The sequence below is a fragment of the Pan troglodytes genome, chromosome 11 (assembly GCF_028858775.2).
Source record: "Pan troglodytes isolate AG18354 chromosome 11, NHGRI_mPanTro3-v2.0_pri, whole genome shotgun sequence".
In the NCBI taxonomy this organism is placed as follows: domain Eukaryota; kingdom Metazoa; phylum Chordata; class Mammalia; order Primates; family Hominidae; genus Pan; species Pan troglodytes.
Genome location: NC_072409.2, coordinates 60,222,066 through 60,242,934, shown reverse-complemented (window position 1 = coordinate 60,242,934; position 20,869 = coordinate 60,222,066). Strand labels below are relative to the sequence as shown.

At 35.0% G+C, this 20,869-nt stretch overlaps 1 protein-coding gene across 7 annotated transcripts in view; it reads left to right on the top strand.

The window, feature by feature from the left end:
• Window positions 1-19,779, top strand: part of PTAR1 (protein prenyltransferase alpha subunit repeat containing 1) — a 50,567-nt gene extending 30,788 nt beyond the window's left edge. For 3 of the 7 annotated variants that reach the window (XM_009456703.4, XM_063787757.1, XM_016960934.3), the window contains 2 exons: window positions 5,670-5,974; window positions 10,611-19,779. In XM_009456703.4, the coding sequence (XP_009454978.1) occupies window positions 5,670-5,974; window positions 10,611-10,953 (648 nt within the window). In that variant the 3' untranslated portion in view covers window positions 10,954-19,779. The remainder of the gene's footprint in view (window positions 1-5,669; window positions 5,975-10,610) is intronic. The other 4 variants (XM_528318.9, XM_009456704.5, XM_054658159.1 and 1 more) reach the window with 4 other exon arrangements.
• The last annotated feature ends 1,090 nt before the right edge of the window (window positions 19,780-20,869 follow it).

Sequence of the window (20,869 nt, the reverse complement as noted above, 5' to 3'; positions counted from 1 at the left end):
CTTGCTCTGTCGCCCAGGCTGGAGTGCAGTGGCACAATCTCAGCTCACTGCAACCTCCGCTTCCCAGGTTCAAGCGATTCTCCTGCCTCAGCCTCCCAAGTAGCTGGGATTACAGGCACCCACTACCACGCCCAGCTAATTTTTATATTTTTAGTAGAGACGGGGTTTCGCCATGTTGGTCAGGCTGGTCTTGAACTCCTGACCTCAAGCAATCCACCTGCCTCTGCCTCCCAAAGTGCTGGGATTACAGGCATGAGCCACCACACCCAGCAGCCTAATATAATTTTTAATGTATTTATTAGCATTGAATGAGACAGCAAATACTTTAAAGTGTTTGAAACAGTGCTTGGCACATGGTAAATGCTGAACAGATAGTAATACATACACACAACAATGTTATAGATTTTTTTCTTGTATTTTTTATAAAAGCATATATTTGTTTTCTAGTCAGAAAAAGGTTAAAGAATAAAGATTGATTAAAAGTAGTATAGGGTGGAATTATGACACTAATTTTCTATTTTATGTTCTCTCTGATGTCTGCATGCTTAAATAAACATTTAAGTAAATTTTAAAATATTTTTATATTTGAGGGTAGTGTGGCAGGAAAGACTCACAGTCAGGCAGTTTATTACTACTGGCAAATTACAAGTTTCACATAAAAAAAGCACATATAGTCATTTCTCCAAAAAAACATACCCACACCACCAATAAGGACATGAAAAGATATTCACCATCTTTACTATTAGGGAAATGCAAATCAAAACCACAGGGAGTGAGATACCACTTCACACCAAAATACGGACAATAACAAATGTTGGTTAGGATGTGGAGAAACTGAAACTCTTACTTATGGCTGGTAAGAATGTAAAATGGTACAGCCACTGTGGAAAGCAGTTTGGCATTTCCTCAAATAATTAAACATAGAATCACTATATATTAATAAAACTATAGTTAATATATATCATATTCTTGGAGAAAAACATGCATTACCATATGTGACCCTGTAATTCTGCTCCTAGGTATATACCCAAGAGAAGTGAAAACACATTCCATACCAAATCTTGTATGAGAACATTAATAGCCATATTATTTATAATAGCCAAAAAATAATACCTCACCTGAGGAATGGAAAACAAAATGTGGCATATCCATGCAATAGAACATTGGCCATAAAAAAGGAAGGAAATACTGATACATGCTATAACGTGGATGAACCTTGAAAACATGCTGATTGAAAGCAGTCAGATTCAAGGCCACATATTGTATGATTTCATTTATATAACATGTTCAGAATAGGCAAAGCAGGTTAGTGGGTGCCAGAGGCTGGGGAGGAGGGAATGGGATGTAACTTCTAATAGGAATGGGGTTTTGTGGGGGTGGTGAAAACATTAGAAATTAGATAACAGCAATGGTTGCACAATTCTGTGAATATATTAAAAACCACTGATTTATTTTTTCACTTCAAAAATGATTCTAAAGTACATTAGAGAGAATAAAGCTTAAAGAATAGCTGAGAAATTGTTGGGAAAAACAATAAAGAACACTCTACCATTAGATACTTACATGTTTATTAATAAGACAGAGTAATTAAAATTGTGATGCTATTTCAAAAATAGACTCAGTAATGGAACAGAATATAAAGTCCAGAAACAAATTCCAATACATAATATGTACATATTTCATTAATGATGAATATGGCGTTTCACATAATTAGAGAAAGGATTCCCTGTTCAATTTGTGATGCTGGTAAAATTTATTGACTTTTTAGAAAATAGAAAGGTGTTTTTTTTTTTTTAATCTTAAATTCCAAATTGAACTTTAAATGGAATAAAAACCTATATGAAGAAAAGAGACTCACATTATGCTAAGTGAAATAAGCCAAGTGCAGAAGGATAAATATTGCATGGTGTCACTTGTAGGTGGACTCTAAACAAGTTGAACTCATGGAAATAGAGAGTAGAATGGTGATTGCAGGAGTAGGGGTTGTGGTGGGGAACAGGGAGTTGCTGGTTAAAGGGTACAAAGTTTCTGTTAGGATGAGTAAGTTCTGGAGGTCTAATGGTAGAACATGGTAATTACTGTTAATAATGTATACCCAAAGATTTCTAAGAGCGTTATCTTAAATGTTCTTACCACAAAAAATAAAATACTTATGTGAGGTGATAGATATGTTAATTCACTTGATGGTGGTAATCATTTCACAGTGTATACATAAAAACAATATGTCGTACATCGTATATATATATGTGTGTGTGTATACGTGTGTGTGTGTGTGTATATATACACAATTTTAATTTGTCATTTATACTTCAATAGACCTGAGGGAGAAAAGAAAAAAAAGAATTTTACTTGACTCCCAATCTTTAAAAAAAAAAAAGAATTTAAAAAATCAGTTGCAGTAATATATCGAAAATAATATTTACAACACATATGACAAATAGAGACTTAATATCTTTAATATGTAAAGACGTCTTACAAACTCATAAGAAAAATAATGACTATCACAAATAGTAAATTAGATAATTCATAAAAGTAGAGAATTAGGCAAAATAGGCAGTTCATAAATGAAGAAACAAAGGAAAAGTAATCACACAAGAAAAGATATTTAGGCTTAATGATAATTAAGGAAATGTAAATTAAAATGAAATGTGATTCTTATTAGTGAAGATTAAAGTATTGATGATGAATTTAGGAAATAAGCATTAACATGTACTTCCAATAGGAGTATAAATTATACAGTCTTTCTGCAGGGCACTTTATATATCAAGAACTTTATAAAGTTTTTTTCTTTGTTCCAGCAAGTATATTTCTACAAATTTCTCCTAAATAATTAGATATGTACATAGATTTATTTATGAGTATTACTTATACAAGAGTAGAAACAAACACAGGAATGGTTAAATTCTGATAATCTTGAGGGTGAAATATTTTACGAGTTAAAAATTATAGAATAATATTTAGTGCCATAGGAATGTATTTATAATTGAAGTAGAATAAAATTGGTACAAAAGAATATCCCAGATTTTTCTTAAAAATAAACTCTGCATGTGCATACATAGAAAAAAACCTGAAAGATTTGTTTTCTGCCAGAATGTTACAAGTAGTGATCTCTGGCCAACAAAATAATGGATGATTTTTGTTTGCTTTTTTATATTTTCCCATATTATTGGAATTTTCTATATTGATCATTTTGTGTCACTTTTATAATCAGAAGAAAACCCAAATATTATTTTTAAAAGTTTAAAGGACCTATGGCATATGTATTTTTAGTAGTCTTTCATTTTTAGCACGTTATCCCTCTTTTTCATAGCCCTGCATCTGCAGTTTTCTTGTAGTTTGTTTATTCACTTATTCATGTTTTCATATGGAAGTAGGAAAAGAAAGATATTTAACGTATATCATACGAAGGTCATTTATCCCATCAGTACTGTACATTAAAGCCATATCTTTATATAGTATCTTTAGATCACTTAAAAGTTAACTGGATCACTTAAAAGTAATTGCTGTCTTTTTTAAAAAAATCATTGCCTCTATCTTTATATCTTTTTATTCTAACAAGAGAATACCCTGAAATTCCAGTTAAAGTTTCTAATATGCATCTTTATATCTTAGGGAAAAGAATATAGTGGATTTTCTCTTTAAAAGCCTAAGAATTTTTTTAAGAAATTGATTTTGTTGAAAATATATATATATATTTTTTTTCTTTTTTGAGATGGAGTCTTGTTTTGTCGCCCAGGCTGGAGTATAGTGGAGCGATCTCGGCTCACTACAACCTATACCTCCCAGGTTCGAGTTATTCTCCTGCCTCAGCCTCCCAAGTAGCTGGGACTACAGGCATGCACCACCACGCCCTGCGAATTTTTGTATTTTTAGTAGAGACAGGGTCTCACCATTTTGGCCAGGTTGGTCTCCAACTCCTGACCTCAGGTGATCCGTCCACCCCAGCCTCCCAAAGTGCTGGGATTACAGGTATGAGCCACCACGCACAGCCAGAACATCTTTTATATGTGTGCTATTTTTGCCTCAAAATTAAATAATAAACTGCAATTTTATACATAGAAATATCCAATTAGAAATAATCTAAATGTTTTCATATTATATAAGTTCATTTTAAATAAGTGGAGTACTCTTTTCAATCCATGTTAAGAAGCCATGCCAAAATAAAAAAGCTGCTGTATTATAGCCAGAATGTTCTACAGGTTTATTTTTCAAAAATGTAATAAATGTAAGATTGATTTTTATTTCAGGTAGGAGTTTATCTGGTGCTATTTTTCCACCTTTTAAAATCAAATAAAGATACTGTTTTCCATTTCTCAGAGACTTGCCAGCTATAGCCTCTGGAATAAATTTAGGTGGCTATGAATAAACTCATTGGAACTTAAAGGAGATGTTTAAAACATATCACTGATACAACTTGACTATCTTGGCTGGAAGTAATCTTACTATTTGCCTTATTTATTAAATTGTTCATTCATTTCATAAAATATTTATGTATCCACTTTGATGTCAGTAGGTATAGGGGGATTGAAGTATCAGATAGGAATGAATAAATATCTTAAAGCCCTCACTCACTGAGTTTAATGAGAATGAAGAGATGCACTGAAATTCTTTAATAAATGTGATGGAATACATAAGTACCAAGGGGGTTCAGGAAAAGGAAAGATTCCTGGGGAAGAAAAATGGTGTAAGAAATGGAAAAAAGATCATGGTACAGGAGAAGGCATTTGCCTGGGACCTTTGACAAACAGGTAAAGGTGTCATTCAGCATTATGCTGTCTGTATTGTTAACTGTTCACAAATGTATGTCTTTTTTCCTCAGCTGGTCTGAAAATCCTCTGACGGAACATGGTAGGCACTTGATATACCTTTCACTGATTTATGTTTGCGACCTGTCCAAGACACTCTCAAATAAATTATTTTTGCATAAGTGCTGCTTTTTAAAAAATCATTTCATTTGAAATTCTTTAGTTTGCAAGATATTGATATCACAAAGATTTAAACAATTTGCTGCTGAATTTTCAGTTATTTTAAAACCCATTTATTATTACTGTTAAGTAAGTTTGAGACAGTTAAAGTCACGAGCTCTTGAAAAAATCTTATTATTAGTGCATCATGTTTTTCTACTAATCCCTTATAATTAAGTAGTGAGCAAGACAGACACGGTCTCTGCCCTCATGGCATTTATATTGAAGAACAAATAATTTCACTGAGCCTATTGTTGTAGAGATAATAAGTTACATATTATACACATTTATTAAATGTAAAATAAAGTTTATATCAAAGTAATCTGAGTTTATATTTTTGCTTTTACGTCAGCATTACTTGTAAATGAATACCCTAATGCTCATCATTATTTTAGAATTTTACTTTCCTTCTCTGTGTGTACCAATCAGAATGTGAGTAGTCAAGGTCTAGGGAAAGGATGACAAATGAGTCCTTAAATTCTTTAGTCTTAAAAAAAAATCTATCACTTTTATATGGGAAAGAGAAAATTCACATGTATTAAGCTTCCACTAAGTGAGAGCACTGTGCTGGACATTGTGTACAAAATATTGGTAAGAATGGTCTTGTCAAAAAAGGAACAAATCAAAGAGAAATCAGAGGCAATAATGGAGAAAGAAGAACCTTTGGGAACTCTTCTTCTTACTTCCCTTTTTTCTTCTTACAAGATTCTTCTTGATGAACTATCTTCTACTAAACATTGGGCATCTATGCACGTTTCAGACCACAGTGGATTTCACTACCGCCAGTTTTTGCTTAAGTCTTTGATTAGCCAAACTGTGATAGACAGTTCTGTGATGGAGCAAAATCCTTTGAGAAGTGAGCCAGCCCTAGTTCCTCCAAAAGATGAAGAAGCAGCAGTTTCAACAGAAGAACCAAGGATTAATCTTCCCCATCTTCTAGAAGAAGAAGTTGAATTCAGCACTGATCTTATTGATTCCTACCCAGGACATGAAACCCTTTGGTGTCATAGGTAAGAAAAGGGAAAATCTATTTCCTACACAAAACTGCATGTCTTCATGAGAGCTGCAGAAGGTGTTAGTTACACCTGATTCCTGCCTGCTTGGGTAAACATGGTCATCTGATTGTGGAGCTTTGCCTGAGTGAATACAAGAGGTTTTGTGTTACCATATCATCGTCATCATCATCATCATCATTAATAAGAGATTCCTCATGTAGATCTCTGCCTGCAGCTTAGGATGGTGATACTCAACCTTGACTGTGCAACAGAATAACCTGTGTTAGTTCCAAAATAAAACAGAATCAGAAGTTTTTTTGACTCCTTCCTTGGAGATACTAATATTTAGCATATCTAGGATGGATTGCTGCCATCTCTCTTTTTTTTTTTTTTTTTTTTTTTTTGAGATAGAGTTTTGCTCTTCTTGCCCAGGCTGGAGTGCAATAGCGCAATCTCGGCTCACTGCAATCTCTGCCTCCAAGGTTCAAGCAATTCTCCTGCCTCAGCCTTCCAAGTAGGTGGGATTATAGGCACCCACCACCACACTGGGCTAATTTTTGTGTTTTTAGTAGAGACGGAGTTTCACCCTGTTGGCCAGGCTGGTCTCGAACTCCTGACCTCAGGTGATCCGCCTGCCTTGGCCTCCCAAAGTGCTGGGATTACAGGTGTGAGCCACCATGCCTGGCCCTTTTTTTTTTTTCCCCCTAGAAAAAGCTCAACACATTGATGCACAGTCAGGATTGAGATTTGATTAGACCCCAAGAATAAGGTATGCTTTATCATTTTTCCAACCCTGATGGTCTGAAAATTAACTTACCTGAAGTATAATCTCTTGACACTTTTTGTTTAAAGTGTAAGAGAATTTCTCTTTGAGAGAGGGGAAAGTCTGGTAGCAAAGAGTGAAAAAGGGTTAGCAACCTATCAACTTCAGTTGTGAGTACATTTGACAGTATGTTGGAATGAAGTCACATATGTGACCCCTTCCCAGCTTCATTTCTTTTGGATCTTCCTTTATTTGGAGGCATCTTCATCTTCATAAATACAGATTCTACTTTAGGCCATAGCATTGTATTTGTAAATGAAAGACTTGCCTGTGCTAGGCAGGAAGGAGGTAGGCATTGTTTAAAATTGCCTATTTCTAAAGTTATTGAGATTTTCTTTCTTTCTCCAGTCTAGTCTGTCTTGCAGGTTATTTGAGGAGACCTGGTCAGCTGCTTTTCCTTACTAAATATATTCAGAACATAAAAGATTATCTCCCCTCTTTGGCACCTTCATTAGTAGAGAATGTTCTTTTTCTCTTAAAACCAAGACACTTATTTCATGTTTTCAAGAGGGAAGATAGACCTTTTAAGCTACTGGCATACCTCAGAGATATCACAGGTTCAGTTCCAGACCACTGCAATAAAGTGAATATAGCAATAAAGTGAGCCACACAATTTTTTTTTGTTTCCCAGTACATATAAAAGTTACTTTTACATTACACTATAGTCTAAGAAGTGTGCAACAGCATTATGTCTAAAAAAAATGTGCATATCTTAATTAAAATACTAGGTTGCTAAAAAATGCTAACGATCATCCGACCCTTCAGCAAGTTGCAATCTTTTGCTGGTGAAGGGTCTTGCCTCAGTGTTGGTGGCTGCTGATTGATCAGAGTGGTGGTTGCTGAAGGTTGGGGTGGCTGTGGCAATTTCCTAAAATAAGATTGCAATGAAGTTTGACTCTTCCTTTCATGAAAGATTTCTCTGTAGTGTGTGATGCTGTTTGACAGCATTTTGCCCACAGTAGAACTTCTTTCGAAATTGGAGTCATTTTAAACCTTGCTGCTGCTTTATCAACTAAGTTTGTGTCATACTCTAAATCCTTTGTTGTCATTTCAACAATGTTCACAGCATCTTCACCAGAAGTAGATTCTATCTCAAGAAACCACTTTTTTTGTTTTTTGGTTCATCCATAAAAAGCAACTCCTTATGCATCCAAGTTTTATCATGAGATTGTAAGCAATTCAGTCACATCTTCAGGCCCCACTTCCAATTCTAGTTGTCTTGCAATTTCCACCACATTTGCCGTGACTTACTACACTGAAGTCTTGAACTCCTCAAAGTCATCCATGAGGGTTGGAATCACCTTCTCTCAAAGTTTTGTTCATGTTGATATTTTGACTTCCTCCCATGAATCACAAACGTTCTTAATGGCATCTAAAATGGTGAACCCTTTTCAGAAGGTTTTCAATTTACTTTGCCCAGATCCATTAGAGGAATCACTATCTGTGGCAGCTATAGCCTTATGAAATGTATTTCTTAACAAGACTTGAAAGTTGAAGTTTCTCCTTGATCCATGGACTAGAGAATGAATGCTGTGTTAGCAGTCATGAAAGCAACATGAATCTTTTTGTACATCTCAATCAGAGCTCTCACATGACTAGGTGCATAGTCAATGCGCAGTAATATTTTGGAAGGAATCCTTTTTTTCTGAGCAGCAGGTCTCAACAGTGGGATCAAAATATTCAGTTAACCATTCTTTAAACGGATGTGCTGTCAACATACAGGCAGAGTAGACTTAGCATAATTCTTAAGGGCCCTAAGATTATTGGAATGGTAAATGAGCCTTGGCTTCAACTTAAAGTCACCAGCTATATTAGCCCCTACTAGAAGTCAGACTGTCCTTTGAAACTTTGAAGCTAGGCATGGATTTCTCTCTAGCTATGAAAGTCCTAGATGGCATCTTTCAATAGAAGGGTATTTCATCTACATTGCAAATCTCTTGTCAGTATAGCTGCCTTCATCAGTGATCTTAGCTAGGTCTTCTGGATACCTTGCTGCAGCTTCTACATCAGCATTTGCTACTTCACTTTGTAGTTTTGTTATAGAGATGGCTTCTTTCCTTAAACCTCATGATCCAATCTCTGCTAACTCCAAACTCTTTTTCTCCAACTTCCTCACCTCTCTCAGTCTTAGAATTAAAGAGCATTAGAGCCTTAGTCTGGATTAGGTTTTGGCTTAAGGGAATGTTGTGGCTGATCTGCTTTTCTATCCAGAGCACTAAAACGTTCTCCATATCAGCAGTAAGACTGTGTTTCGCTTATCATTTGTGTGTTCACTGGGGTACCACTTTTAATTTCCTTCAAAAACTTTCCTTTGCATTGAAAACTTGGCTAACTGGCACAAGAGGCCTAGCTTTCAGCCTGTCTCACCTTTGGACATGCCTTCCTCACTTAGCTTAATCATTTCTAGCTTTTGATTTAAAGTGAGAGACCTGTGACTCTTCCTTTCACTTGAACACTTAGAGGTCATTGTAGGATTATTGATTGGCCTAATTTCAATATTGTTGTATCTCAGGGAACAGGGAGGCCTGGGGTGAGGGAGAGAGATGGGGGAAGAGCTGGTTGGTGGAGCAATCAGAACACACACAACATTTATTGGTTCAGTTTATCATCTTATATGGGTGTGTTTGTGACACCCCAAAATAGTTATAGTAGTAACATCAAAGATCGCTGATCACATAACAGATATAATAATCTTGAAAAAGTTTGAAATATTAGTAATGTTACCAAAATGTGACACAGACAAAAAGTGACCACATTTTGTTGGAAAAATTGTGCTGATAGACTACTTGCTTGACACAAGATTGCCAAACCTTCAGTTTATAAAAAATACAGTATCTGCAAAGCACATTAGAGCAAAGCATAATATAAACTAGGTATACCTGTATTACATAGGCCGGTTTTCTACTGCTGACTCATTGTCATTAGGCAGCTTATCTAGCCTTTAAGTTTTACCCCCTGTAAAAGTGGAACATTATGTGCTCCCTGTCTGCTTCAGAATATGCAAGGAAAATGAATAGAATTCTCTTAAGGGCTTAGAGTTGCTAATGTGAATGATGAGATGTAACAACCTAGAACTTATACAGTTCATTGTACATGGATGTGCCCCCACTGAATTGAAATTTTTGGAGATTAGACGCGGGAATCTTCATTTTTAACAAACAATTGTAGGTGGTTGTAAGGGCAGGAGAATTGCTCTCCTCGGAGGGAGAACAGGAACTGTATCTTTTACATGTTTTGCTCAGAGCCCAGCACATCCCCAATGCATGTGGATGTTTAAAACTGTAGTTGGTGATGGATTTAGGGTAAAGTTCAGTTGACTTTTAGGGAATAAGACCCACTACAACAGATATGTTATTTTTATTAAAGTACTTGATAGAGGCCACAGATTAAGCCTCTAAAGGAACTGTTCAATCCCCTTATTTCTGAATCACTTGTCTTCTAGGATATCAATGAGATTTGTCTTGGTTTTGTTTTATATTTATAACTTATAGCAGAAATCAGACTGTCACATATTTCTAGTTTTATATTACGGTTACCATAGAGTACCATCTCCAAGTCATTGTCATCTCAGTAAATGCTTATGAAAAACCTTAGGACCGTATTCTTTCTCACAAACAAACCTGTAAGCTGGAGTTATAAGGCTTTCTTTGTCCAAATATCCTGGAACATCATCTCTACTGTTTTTCCTCCTTCCTCTGTATAACTTGGTTATGGAATGGGCAGTGAATTGAATACTGTATGTTTTGAAATTGCAAACTTTTTTTTCTGGAAAAGCTTGACTTTGTAATGTGATTTTCTTTATTCTCTTCCTTCCCCTCTCTATCGCAGGCGGCATATTTTCTACCTTCAGCATCACTTAAATGGTAGGTTTCCTCACAGCATGACCCAGTTGTCACCTGCAGACAGCCCTGGGGGGACTTTGAGTGACTTGCACCTTATCCCAGCAGGCTCCCAGCTGTCTCAAGCAATGGAAGTAGATGGACTGAATGACTCTAGCAAGCAAGGCTATTCCCAGGAAACCAAACGCCTGAAGCGGACGCCAGTTCCAGACTCCCTAGGCCTAGAAATGGAGCACAGGTTCATTGATCAAGTATTGTCCACCTGTCGGAACGTGGAGCAAGCCAGGTTTGCCAGTGCATACAGGAAATGGCTGGTTACTTTGAGTCAATGAAAGAAGTGAATTAGTCCTACAAGGTTCCCCTTTTAGTGCAATATTGCTTTCTTTTATTATTTACATAGTTGCATGAACTGTTTACTATTATTGGCTAACCATATGTTCTTCATCTTTAGGTTGAAAGTCCATAGTAAATCTTTCATTTTATTTATTTTGTTAATAACTGGCATTCCTGTGGGGATAAAATAATCGTATAGTTCCTTCCTGCTGAACAGTGAGTCTTAAATTTTCTGTTTAACTTCTCACCCTTTGTATTTCTATATGTGGGGCTTCTCATTTGGTTTTCCTGATTGGTTCACACACACACACCTCTACCCCCCTCAGTCCAATTGCTGCATAGGCAAATTCTTTTAAAAATTAAAAATTTAAGGCCTAGGCAGGAGGATTGCCTGAGCCCAGGACTTTGAGACCAACCTGGGCCACATAGCAAGACCCCATTTCTACAAAAAGTAAAACAAAATAGCTAGGCATGGTGCTATGCAACTGTGTTCCTAGCTATGCAGGAAGCTGAGGCAGAAGGATTGCTTGAGCCCCAGGTGTTTGTGGCTGTAGTGAGCCATGATTGCACCACTGTACTCAGCCTGGGCAATAGAGTTGAGACCCTGTCTCTAAAACAAATTGAAAATAAACATTTATGTTGCAGTTCAACTGAAGAATGTTGGTATGAATGCCAAATAACTTGATGTAATTGTTTTGAGAATCAAATGGCTAGATGGGCGAATGTTTAAAAATGTAAACTAGTTCTCTTTCTCTAGCATGTTCTACCCAATTACCAAAGTCAGAAGTATTGGAATTTATATGAAAAAAATGCTTCCAATGTAATCCATTTTTTAAATGGTTATTTTAAAAAAAAACTAATTTAAGAGTTTATGTAATTGCAGTAAAGGAAAATTATTTTTATTGCTAGTTTTGATAGATTATTTTTACCTCAAATTTGGTATATGCCAAAACACATCAGTCCTTATAAAATTGATTTTCTTTTTTCCTGAAAACCTGGAATGCCATTTTTAGCTATTACTACTTTTTAATTTCAAATTCACTTATGACAAATGGGAGAAATATATAAAGAAATAGATCCATAAAAATATTCCTTTTTAAAAATCTAAATTATTGAGGATACACTATGGAAACTATAAAATTATCATGAAGTGACTGTTAAAGTTTACTGGCAAATGCCGAGGGAAGGAATAGTATGTGCAAAACAAAACACTTTGATACTGAACTTAATCAGGGATGAGGTACCAAAGTATCCACATTATAGCCGTATCTTATGTTTTCAATAACAAGGGCTGAGTTTTTCAGGTAGGTGGGATGAGGGTGGGGAATGGGCCATGTAATGTCTGCTTTCTTATATTTGCCCTTTTGTAAATGGTCTGTTTCTTCTTTTCATATACTTTGTTTTGCCAATCCATTACGTATTTTTTGTCACTTTTGTGTGTCATTTTTGTATATCTTTCCTTTCTTACTTCAGGGGTGTGTCTTCAAGATTTCTACCCCCTATTTGCAATGAATTTCATACCTCATCTAAAATACATTCATATACCAGAAATATGAAGAGTGGCCCTTCTAAAAGTTTCCCTAATGATGGAAGCTGTCAGTTGTCCTATCTGTGCAGAATGTGAGTAATAGTGGCAGAAATAAGTGTGACAACAATGCTTTGCCTGTTATTCTTTTTACTTGCTAGGTAATTTGTAAAGTGGGGATGAAGATGTAGGGAAAGTAAACCTCTCTCTCACTGTTACGGAAAGCCTTGACTTGAGTTAGGTAGATTGCCTTAAGAAGAAGAAATATGTCCTTTTCTTTGGCATCATGGTTTTGTTGAGTGGCAGACTGTTGAAGTGAGTTGAGACTTAAGAACGCCAGAAAAGTTGTCTAGCCTGGCCCCAGTAGACAGAATTTGTTCTTCTCTCAAGTAAAAAATTACCTTTTTATAGCTTTTATATTATTTAGATGAAAAAATACCATTATGAACATAATTCCATGGCCCTTTGTGTACAAAGCATATTTTGAATCAAATACCTCAAGGTCCACCTAGACCTCTATGGATAAAATCATAAGTTTATGATTTTTAGCTCCTGTGAGGGTTTGGGGGCAAACTACACAGAGAAGACATGGGTGGTTCAGCCCATTCCACTAAAATATGTTGCCAGATTCTGGCCTAACTCAGTATTACCTTTTTTCCTAAAAATCATTTTTCACATTTTGAGTAATAGGGCTTATGCTTTGATGTGAAAAAATGTCAGGAAATGAGTGTAGACAATACCCTATAAAACACTAGCTAAGTTTTATAGTGCTCCATGCCTTTGTTTACCTTCCACTGATTATCTTGCCCATCTTTGGTGTAAACTATTTTCATATCTTCTAAGGCTCTTAACCCACTCTTTTCTGAAGCCGCACAGTCCTTTAATATGTCTTGTTTCCTTCCTAAAAGTTTAAAGTAGCAAAAATACAAATACCCAAAGGATACTGTTAGTATGTAACTTTTGTGTGCTGCTTTATTTCTAGAGTTTGCGTTTTTTAATTGTTCATTCACAGAAAATCCTAATATTGCCCTATATGGTTGTTTTTTTTCCTAAGTGGTTAATATTTAAACCCGCTAGCTGTAGCATGATAATGTCTTTGACTGAGCTCATGTAGTAGAAAGGATGTGTCTGTTTTCTGGGACTTATTAGTCTTCACTTATTTTTCTATAACAATCTAATTGTTAAAAGGAAAAGATGGCTTATTGACACATATTTCATTAAACTTTCACTGGAAGAACAGTGGGTCATCGTACCATACTGTGGATTAAGAATACTACTGACAAGCAAAAAGCATTAAGCTCTGTAACTGTCTCCAACACCACCTTCACCCCGCCTTTAGTGTACCTTAGGGTACTTTAGTGTACCTATTTTGGCAGTACGGTGTTTTCCAGATTCTACTTGTGCCCTGCACATTGTGAGGACTCATTAAATATTTATTAAATTAATGAATGACTAACAAGAAGAGAAAGATTGTTTGTGAGTGATAAGAATGAGTGATGATTGAGAAATTGATGGATTAGTGCAATGGATTGGGAATGAATGATGCTTTCTAGTTTCGTAATACTTGGGAAGAGCTATTGCATATAGAATAAGTTGATTTAGACTTTTTTTTTCTTCATTTCATTACCTTGTTTAAACTTGTTAAATCCCAGCCAAGAAATGCAGCTCTGTAATTGTCAATTAACTGTATTATAATATATATTAAAAATTTGTAGAGCTAAAGAACCCACTTGCATTAAGAACACCACTTTCTGTTCATTTGTGATACTAGAGGACAGATCCTGCATACAGAGCCGAAACTGCTTTTAATCATCTGAAGAAATTCTTTGATTTCAGTGACTTACTGATCTGTACCTGTGCACATATCATCATTTTATGCTTCTCCTTTTTTCCCCGCAACTTGAACTGTGACTCTTTCAGATATTTCTTAAATCTGTATGAGTCATTTTTTAAGCTTAGGGATTTGATATGTATTAATGTCCCCTTTGTCTTCTCTAGATTTTAGCATTTTATTACCTCTTAAGGAACTCTGGGCCCAGACTTTCAGTCATATTTCTTATTCCTATGGTACAGTTCTCACTTAAAGGCTTAGTTATTAGTAGGGTTAAATATATACAGGTTATCTCTAAAAGTACTTAAATTTTTAAATAAGGGCTTATGTGATACAAGATACGGAAACAAAAGTTTTTGGATTTTTATGCAGTAGTTTGCAGGAAAGCTAATACATAGTAGATCGTATGCCACTTAGGTATGTTCAGGTCATGCCAGTTTATTCTTGTTGGGCCACACACACATGTATGTGTGTGTAAAAGGAATTTTTAGTATTGAAGCAAACAAATTGTCAGTTTAATAATTTTCTCTTACATAGCACAAGATGGCAGATACCACCTACTGTACAACAATCTAATAATCCCTACCTTAGTTCCCCTGAGTTATAGAAGATGCTAAAGATTTAGTTGTAAAGGGAAGTAACATGATTTTTTTTTTTCTAAAAAGCTGTTTTAAGCTAACTATTATTTTGCTACTGGAAAATTATATTTTAAAACTTAACAGATATTTAAAGTATGCTAGAAAATTTGAACCTGATAACAACTGAACCTTTTGTCTTGAATAAATTTCTCAAATAGAACTGTGCAAACCCTAGCACTTTATGTGTTGCTGCCTCCCCATACCTAGGTATGCTCTGTAATAAGCTCCCATTTAATGGAGAGATGTGTGGAGGCACTGAGAAGTTAATGAAGAAAAATCAACCCCAAGAATTCCTTATTGTCACATAGTGTCTTTTAAAAAATAACTGTAGAGACTGTGTTAATTCGAGTGCCTTTCTTACTTTTTTGGGAGCAAGATTATATTTAATGTTTAAGAAAACAGGATGGAAGTCTTATCAAACAGTTGATTGTGGCCCATTGTTTTATTTATTCCCATCGCTAGGCATGGCCCCGTAGGGTATTTTATCCTTCAGTGAGAGACTGATATAATCAGGCAGGATGCTTTGATTATTCCATTAGTTATCATTTTAAGCACCCTACCAAGATTTAGTTCTTTCTTTCTGGCAACTAACGTTTTGGGGGTTGGAGGCATCCCATTTAGAGGATGGTGTGTGCACAAATAGATTAGCCTGAAACCTGCGTCCAAAGGGAAACAGTGGCACTCTGCCCTAAAATAAAGGCCAGAACGTTGTCCTAAATGAATCCTTTGCCTTACTTTAGGACCTTCCTTCCCTCTCAAATTCAGGCATAATGTAATATAGTTGAAAGGGGGAAAACAGTACTTGCTTTCTCTCAGATATTGGAGGAAAAGAAGTAAATGCATAGATGAAATTTTAAATGTATCATTTTATCTGTATATGGAGAAGGGAGGGATAGGAATTGCATATTTCAAGATAGCAAATATAATTTCATAGAAATATATAGCTAAAGATTCCAAAGTGCTTTTACAGAGAACTGTTGAATAATATATTCCTAAAGGGCAGCAATATGCCATGTTCATGGTGAAGACAGAAAACCAATGAATCAGTTGTGGATCTCAGGTGGGAGAGGAAACCTCAGGCTCCCAACTTTGACTTCTCTACTCTCACCAGGCCATGTTAACACTGTAAAACCAAACTCTTTGCTAAGAACAATACAGGGCAGTAGTTTAGTCTGCTGATGAAACCTTGTGCTTCCAAGAATATTAGCTATATATAATTTGTGCTTTCTGGACGATTCTGTTGTCCAGAAAGCTAACCCTGACGTTACTTTTATTAGTCTGTTGTTATTCCTCAGGGTGTAGAAGATTTAGTAAATTTAGGACAAATTTTATATTCAGTGGCAAAAAGAAAAGGCAAAAATATGCTAAATATATTATTAGCTCTTAAATTTTAGTATAGATCGTATTTTTTATAAACTATTACCAGTACAGTAGCTAGTAGATATTCTGTGACTGCCTCATTGTTTATCTTGCTGCTTTGGTCCCTATGGCTCTAGTATGAACATTCTCGTGTCTTCTGTGGAAATGATTTCTGTGTTATAGTTCCATCTTTGGTAGAGGTGGGGATGATTGTATTTTGTTTTAGTTGACATCATTCTCAACTTTTAGAAATACTGTTGAGGAAAATGATTACCGTTGGTTTTCAAATTGACAACTATTTTGCTTCCAAAGACTTCAGTTTCCCTTTGTTTTATGTGTAGACCTCATATATGTTCAACACATTGCATACTGCCTTGCACATTGTAGGAATTCAACAAGTCAAGAGTTGATAAAAGCAGAAAGATAAAACTAGCTTAGCTATCATATCATCATTGTCCATATTCTTAGCTTTGGGAAAAATATACCATTTTCCATAAAATACATAATCAGTTTCAAATGCATAAGGCAAAGATATACAGTTGCACAACATTGCAAGTGAAATTTACAAAGGATTTTTATTTTTGTGTATGCTAAAAGTGCTCCTACTTAAAGCAGTTTTCTTTATTAGACCAACACCTTCCAGCAGAGTTAGAAACCTAACACAAGTGCTCATTTGCCCAAATTAACCAGATAGTTATGTAAACTGTTCATATTAAGTCTTTAGTGGTTTACAAACAATAACATTCTGGCTTTTCTTCCATACCTTTTAGGAATCAGCCTTAATTTTAAGTATGGCAGTCACTTTCCTCAAGGTACTATGCAGCATACTTTAGATTGCTTATTTATCATTATAAGGTGATAGGTAATAAATTTGAGGTTTACTTGTCATATAATTTCATATGGCAGATATTGATTCAAAGAGCATTCTATTAGAAAAAGTTGATAAATTATCCTCCCTTACAAATATCATCTTGCATTTGGAGCAGGTATTTTTTTCTTATTAGTTAAAGACTGGGTACAGTTATAGTAGATGCTCAATAAATGCTTAGTCCGTGATTGATCTAACATCAAACTAACAGCTTTCAGAAAGGAGACTGTTGACATCTTTTCACCAAGGAGTATATTTGTAGAGTAATATATGTGTGGAATTTTGAAATTATATCATTTGACATGATTTATGAGGCTTATTTAGGCTGGAGTTAGTAACATGTAATAGAAGTATTATTTATACAGAACATAGTTGAAAGATAGGAGACGTGAAAGATTAAGTAGTATTTTCTTGTGCAAGGCATATTAATAAATGTAATTAAATGTCTTAATAAGCAGCTGGCTGAACTCTAGAGAGAACTGCTGTAGTCTTCTGCAATCAGTCTCTGTATTGGTATATCCAGTACTATCGGGTTTAGGTTCTTTTTATTTTTCCTTAAATCTTACTTGTTTCTAGCGTCTTAAGAGTGGTAATGGTAAAATGTGAAGTTACAATAAACTTCTGCTTGTTTTCTCAGAACATCTTTGGCATGAGGAAGAACTTTTTGTGAATGATACAGTAGTCTCAGCATCTGTTAATTTGTGGTTTTCAAAGCATTTTTGACAGAGTTTACCTAATGTAAAAAGATTAAACAGTTTTATAAAACACAAATAAACATTCCTACCTGAACTGTGAGGAACAGAGTGTATAGTACAAATGTAATTAGGCATTGCCTCCTGGCGAGGTTCTTGATGCATGACTATGATGCTGGCTGCTGACTGAGGTGACCACTGTCAGTATTGTATTTTGGCATATGTTGTTTTTAGGAAAATAATGGAATGCATTCTTAGATTAACTTACTGTTTTTGAGTTGGAAAAAATAAAAGATGAGGTATTATAAGTATGCCAAATATTTATACACTACAAAAGATTAAAAAAGGAGAGGGAGAAAAAAAATCAAAGGCCAGTTATGATTTTAATAGCGTCTAATTTTTTTTTTGACTCGAATTTTTTGGACACTAGTCAATTGCATAATTTAACATGGAGGAGCTTTCATTTAAAAGAAGTTCTCAGCTACTATATTCTGCCATTAGAATTCACCATGCCTGTTAATTTTACATTGCTTGAAGATATAAGTAAGCTGCCGTCAATATTGTTTTAAGATTTTCTTATAGTTTATGTTTAAATGGAAAAGTTACATATATAATCTATGGTGCAGGGTCAGGCATTGGCCATTAAAGATAAGTTTGGCTAACTATTTTACTGAAGAGACTAATGGTCTTCCCTCTGTTGTACTGCTATGTTTCTTGATCTGTTTTTCCCCAATGTAACAGTCTACATTGAAGTCCTTTAGCTCTCTCCATATACTAATTGACATTTGTTAAGGATTCAATATTTTGTGAATTCTTTTTACCCTTAAAATGCATATCTTTCAGAGAGATAAGAATGAATTTTGCAATAATTTATATGCAGAGTGTGCTTATGGGTTTCTGGGAGTTCAAGTTAGTACCCCAGAGTGCTTAAAAGTATGATGCTAAATTCTAAGGCTAATGTAATGACTGTAGATTATCTATATCCACATTGTTCAACAGAAATATAATGTGAACCACAACATAATATTTAATTTTCTAGTAGCCATATTAAAAAAGAAACAAGCAAAATTAATTTTAATAACAGTTTATGTAACCCAGTATATTAAAAATATCATTTCAACATGTAATCAATATAAAAGATTATTAATGAAACACCTTATCTTCTTTTTCTTCCATACTAAGTCTTAGATTTGAGTGTATTTTGCACTCACAGCACATCTCAATTCTGACTGGCCACATTTTAAGTGCTCAATAGTCACATATGGCTAAGGGCTACTATACTGGACAGTACAGATTCATAGAGTACAAAGTATGACTTTAACTTTGGAGATGGTGAGGTAGGCATGTAATTATGGTACTTTAAAAATTCAGAATATTTAGAAAAGCATCTAATAGAATTATCCACTTGTTTTCCTTCATCTTCATTTTAATATGTTCTAGAAGTAGGATCAGCCTGTTCCAATTTGCCAAGCATTATTAAGGAGGAATAATTCCATACCATGTAAAATACCATGATATGCTGATTATAATACATTAACAAATTTTTAAGTTGCGTTCACTAAATTCTGTCCTGTTTCTTCAAAATAATATAGCTTAAATTGCATGTTAATTGTATATCTTACCTATTTTGTTTTTATATTATTCTTACAATATAATCATGTATATTAACAAACAGCCCTGGGATTCTAATCTTCCTCTGCAACTGTCTTCCAGGACTTACTGGCACTTATTACACTGTGATAAGTGGCAGAAAAGTAGAATGAAATATTCTTTTTCCACTAGATTTGTTCTTATGTGACCATGTACCAAGCCAGCTATAAAGTATTGTATTTCTATAGAATATGGAAAATAGTATTTGTCTTACCTTTGCTAAATGTTTGCAATTTCTAAGTAAACCTTTTATCTCCTAAAATGAGTGTTAAGTGTGATTTTGTTTTTACTTTTGGTGCTTTAAACTTGAGTCTAGTCTACCAAGCTTTCCATTTTATTTGCTTTGATGGTGGTAGGGGGGTGGAGGTGTGAACTGTTGTCTAAATGAAACCAATAATTTTATGACCTACATTTGTAGAAAGAATAAAAATGCCACTATGTCTAGAACATAAAAGAAATGTCAAAAACAAATTAGAGATATCGCCACAGTTGTTTTTAAATTGTATTAACAGTGACTAATTGCCTTATAAAAGTTATTATGACTAGATAGGCTTTTTCCCATCTATTTCAAATGAAGCTGTAGAGCACATATAATTACTCGGTTATTTTAGTGTTACATCCTATGTTTTCTCAATCCTGAGTCTCACTTCTGTATGTTATAAGCCAGATATCGTGGTCTTACTTACACAATATAATACATAGATAGACTCCAAAAAGTGTTTGATAAAGTGGATACTTTTTTTAACTCAAATTTTAAATATTTCAGAAGTGTTTTATGGGAAAGACCTATCTTACTTTATCCCTTGACTATTTAGGATTACATTTTATATAATGCACTACTATTATGTATATTTTGGGTAGGAAACAGGGTATCAAATTTATTTTGCATGATGGCAAAGTACAATTGTTTAAAATTGCAGTACTGGCTAGGTGCAATGGCCCACACCTGTAATCCCAGCACTGTGAGAGGCCGAGGCGGACGGATCACCTGAGGTTAGGAGTTCAAGACCAGCCTGGCCAACATGGCGAAACCCCATCTCTACTAAAAATACAAACATTAGCCAGGCATGGTGGCACATACCTGTAATCCCAGCTACTCGGGAGGCTGAGGCGGGAGAATGACTTGAAACCAGGATGCCGAGGTTGCAGTGAACCAAGATCATTCCACTGCACTCCAGCCTGGGTGAAAGAATGAGACTCCTTCTCCAAAAAAAAAAAAAACATAAAAAATAAAAAAAGCAGTAGTGTTTTTGCACTGATACACTGGGAAAGAAAACTAGCTTAATTTGAATTAATAAGCAAATTATGTAAGAAGTGTGACAAAAATTGGTCTTAGTAAAGTGCTTCCCTGG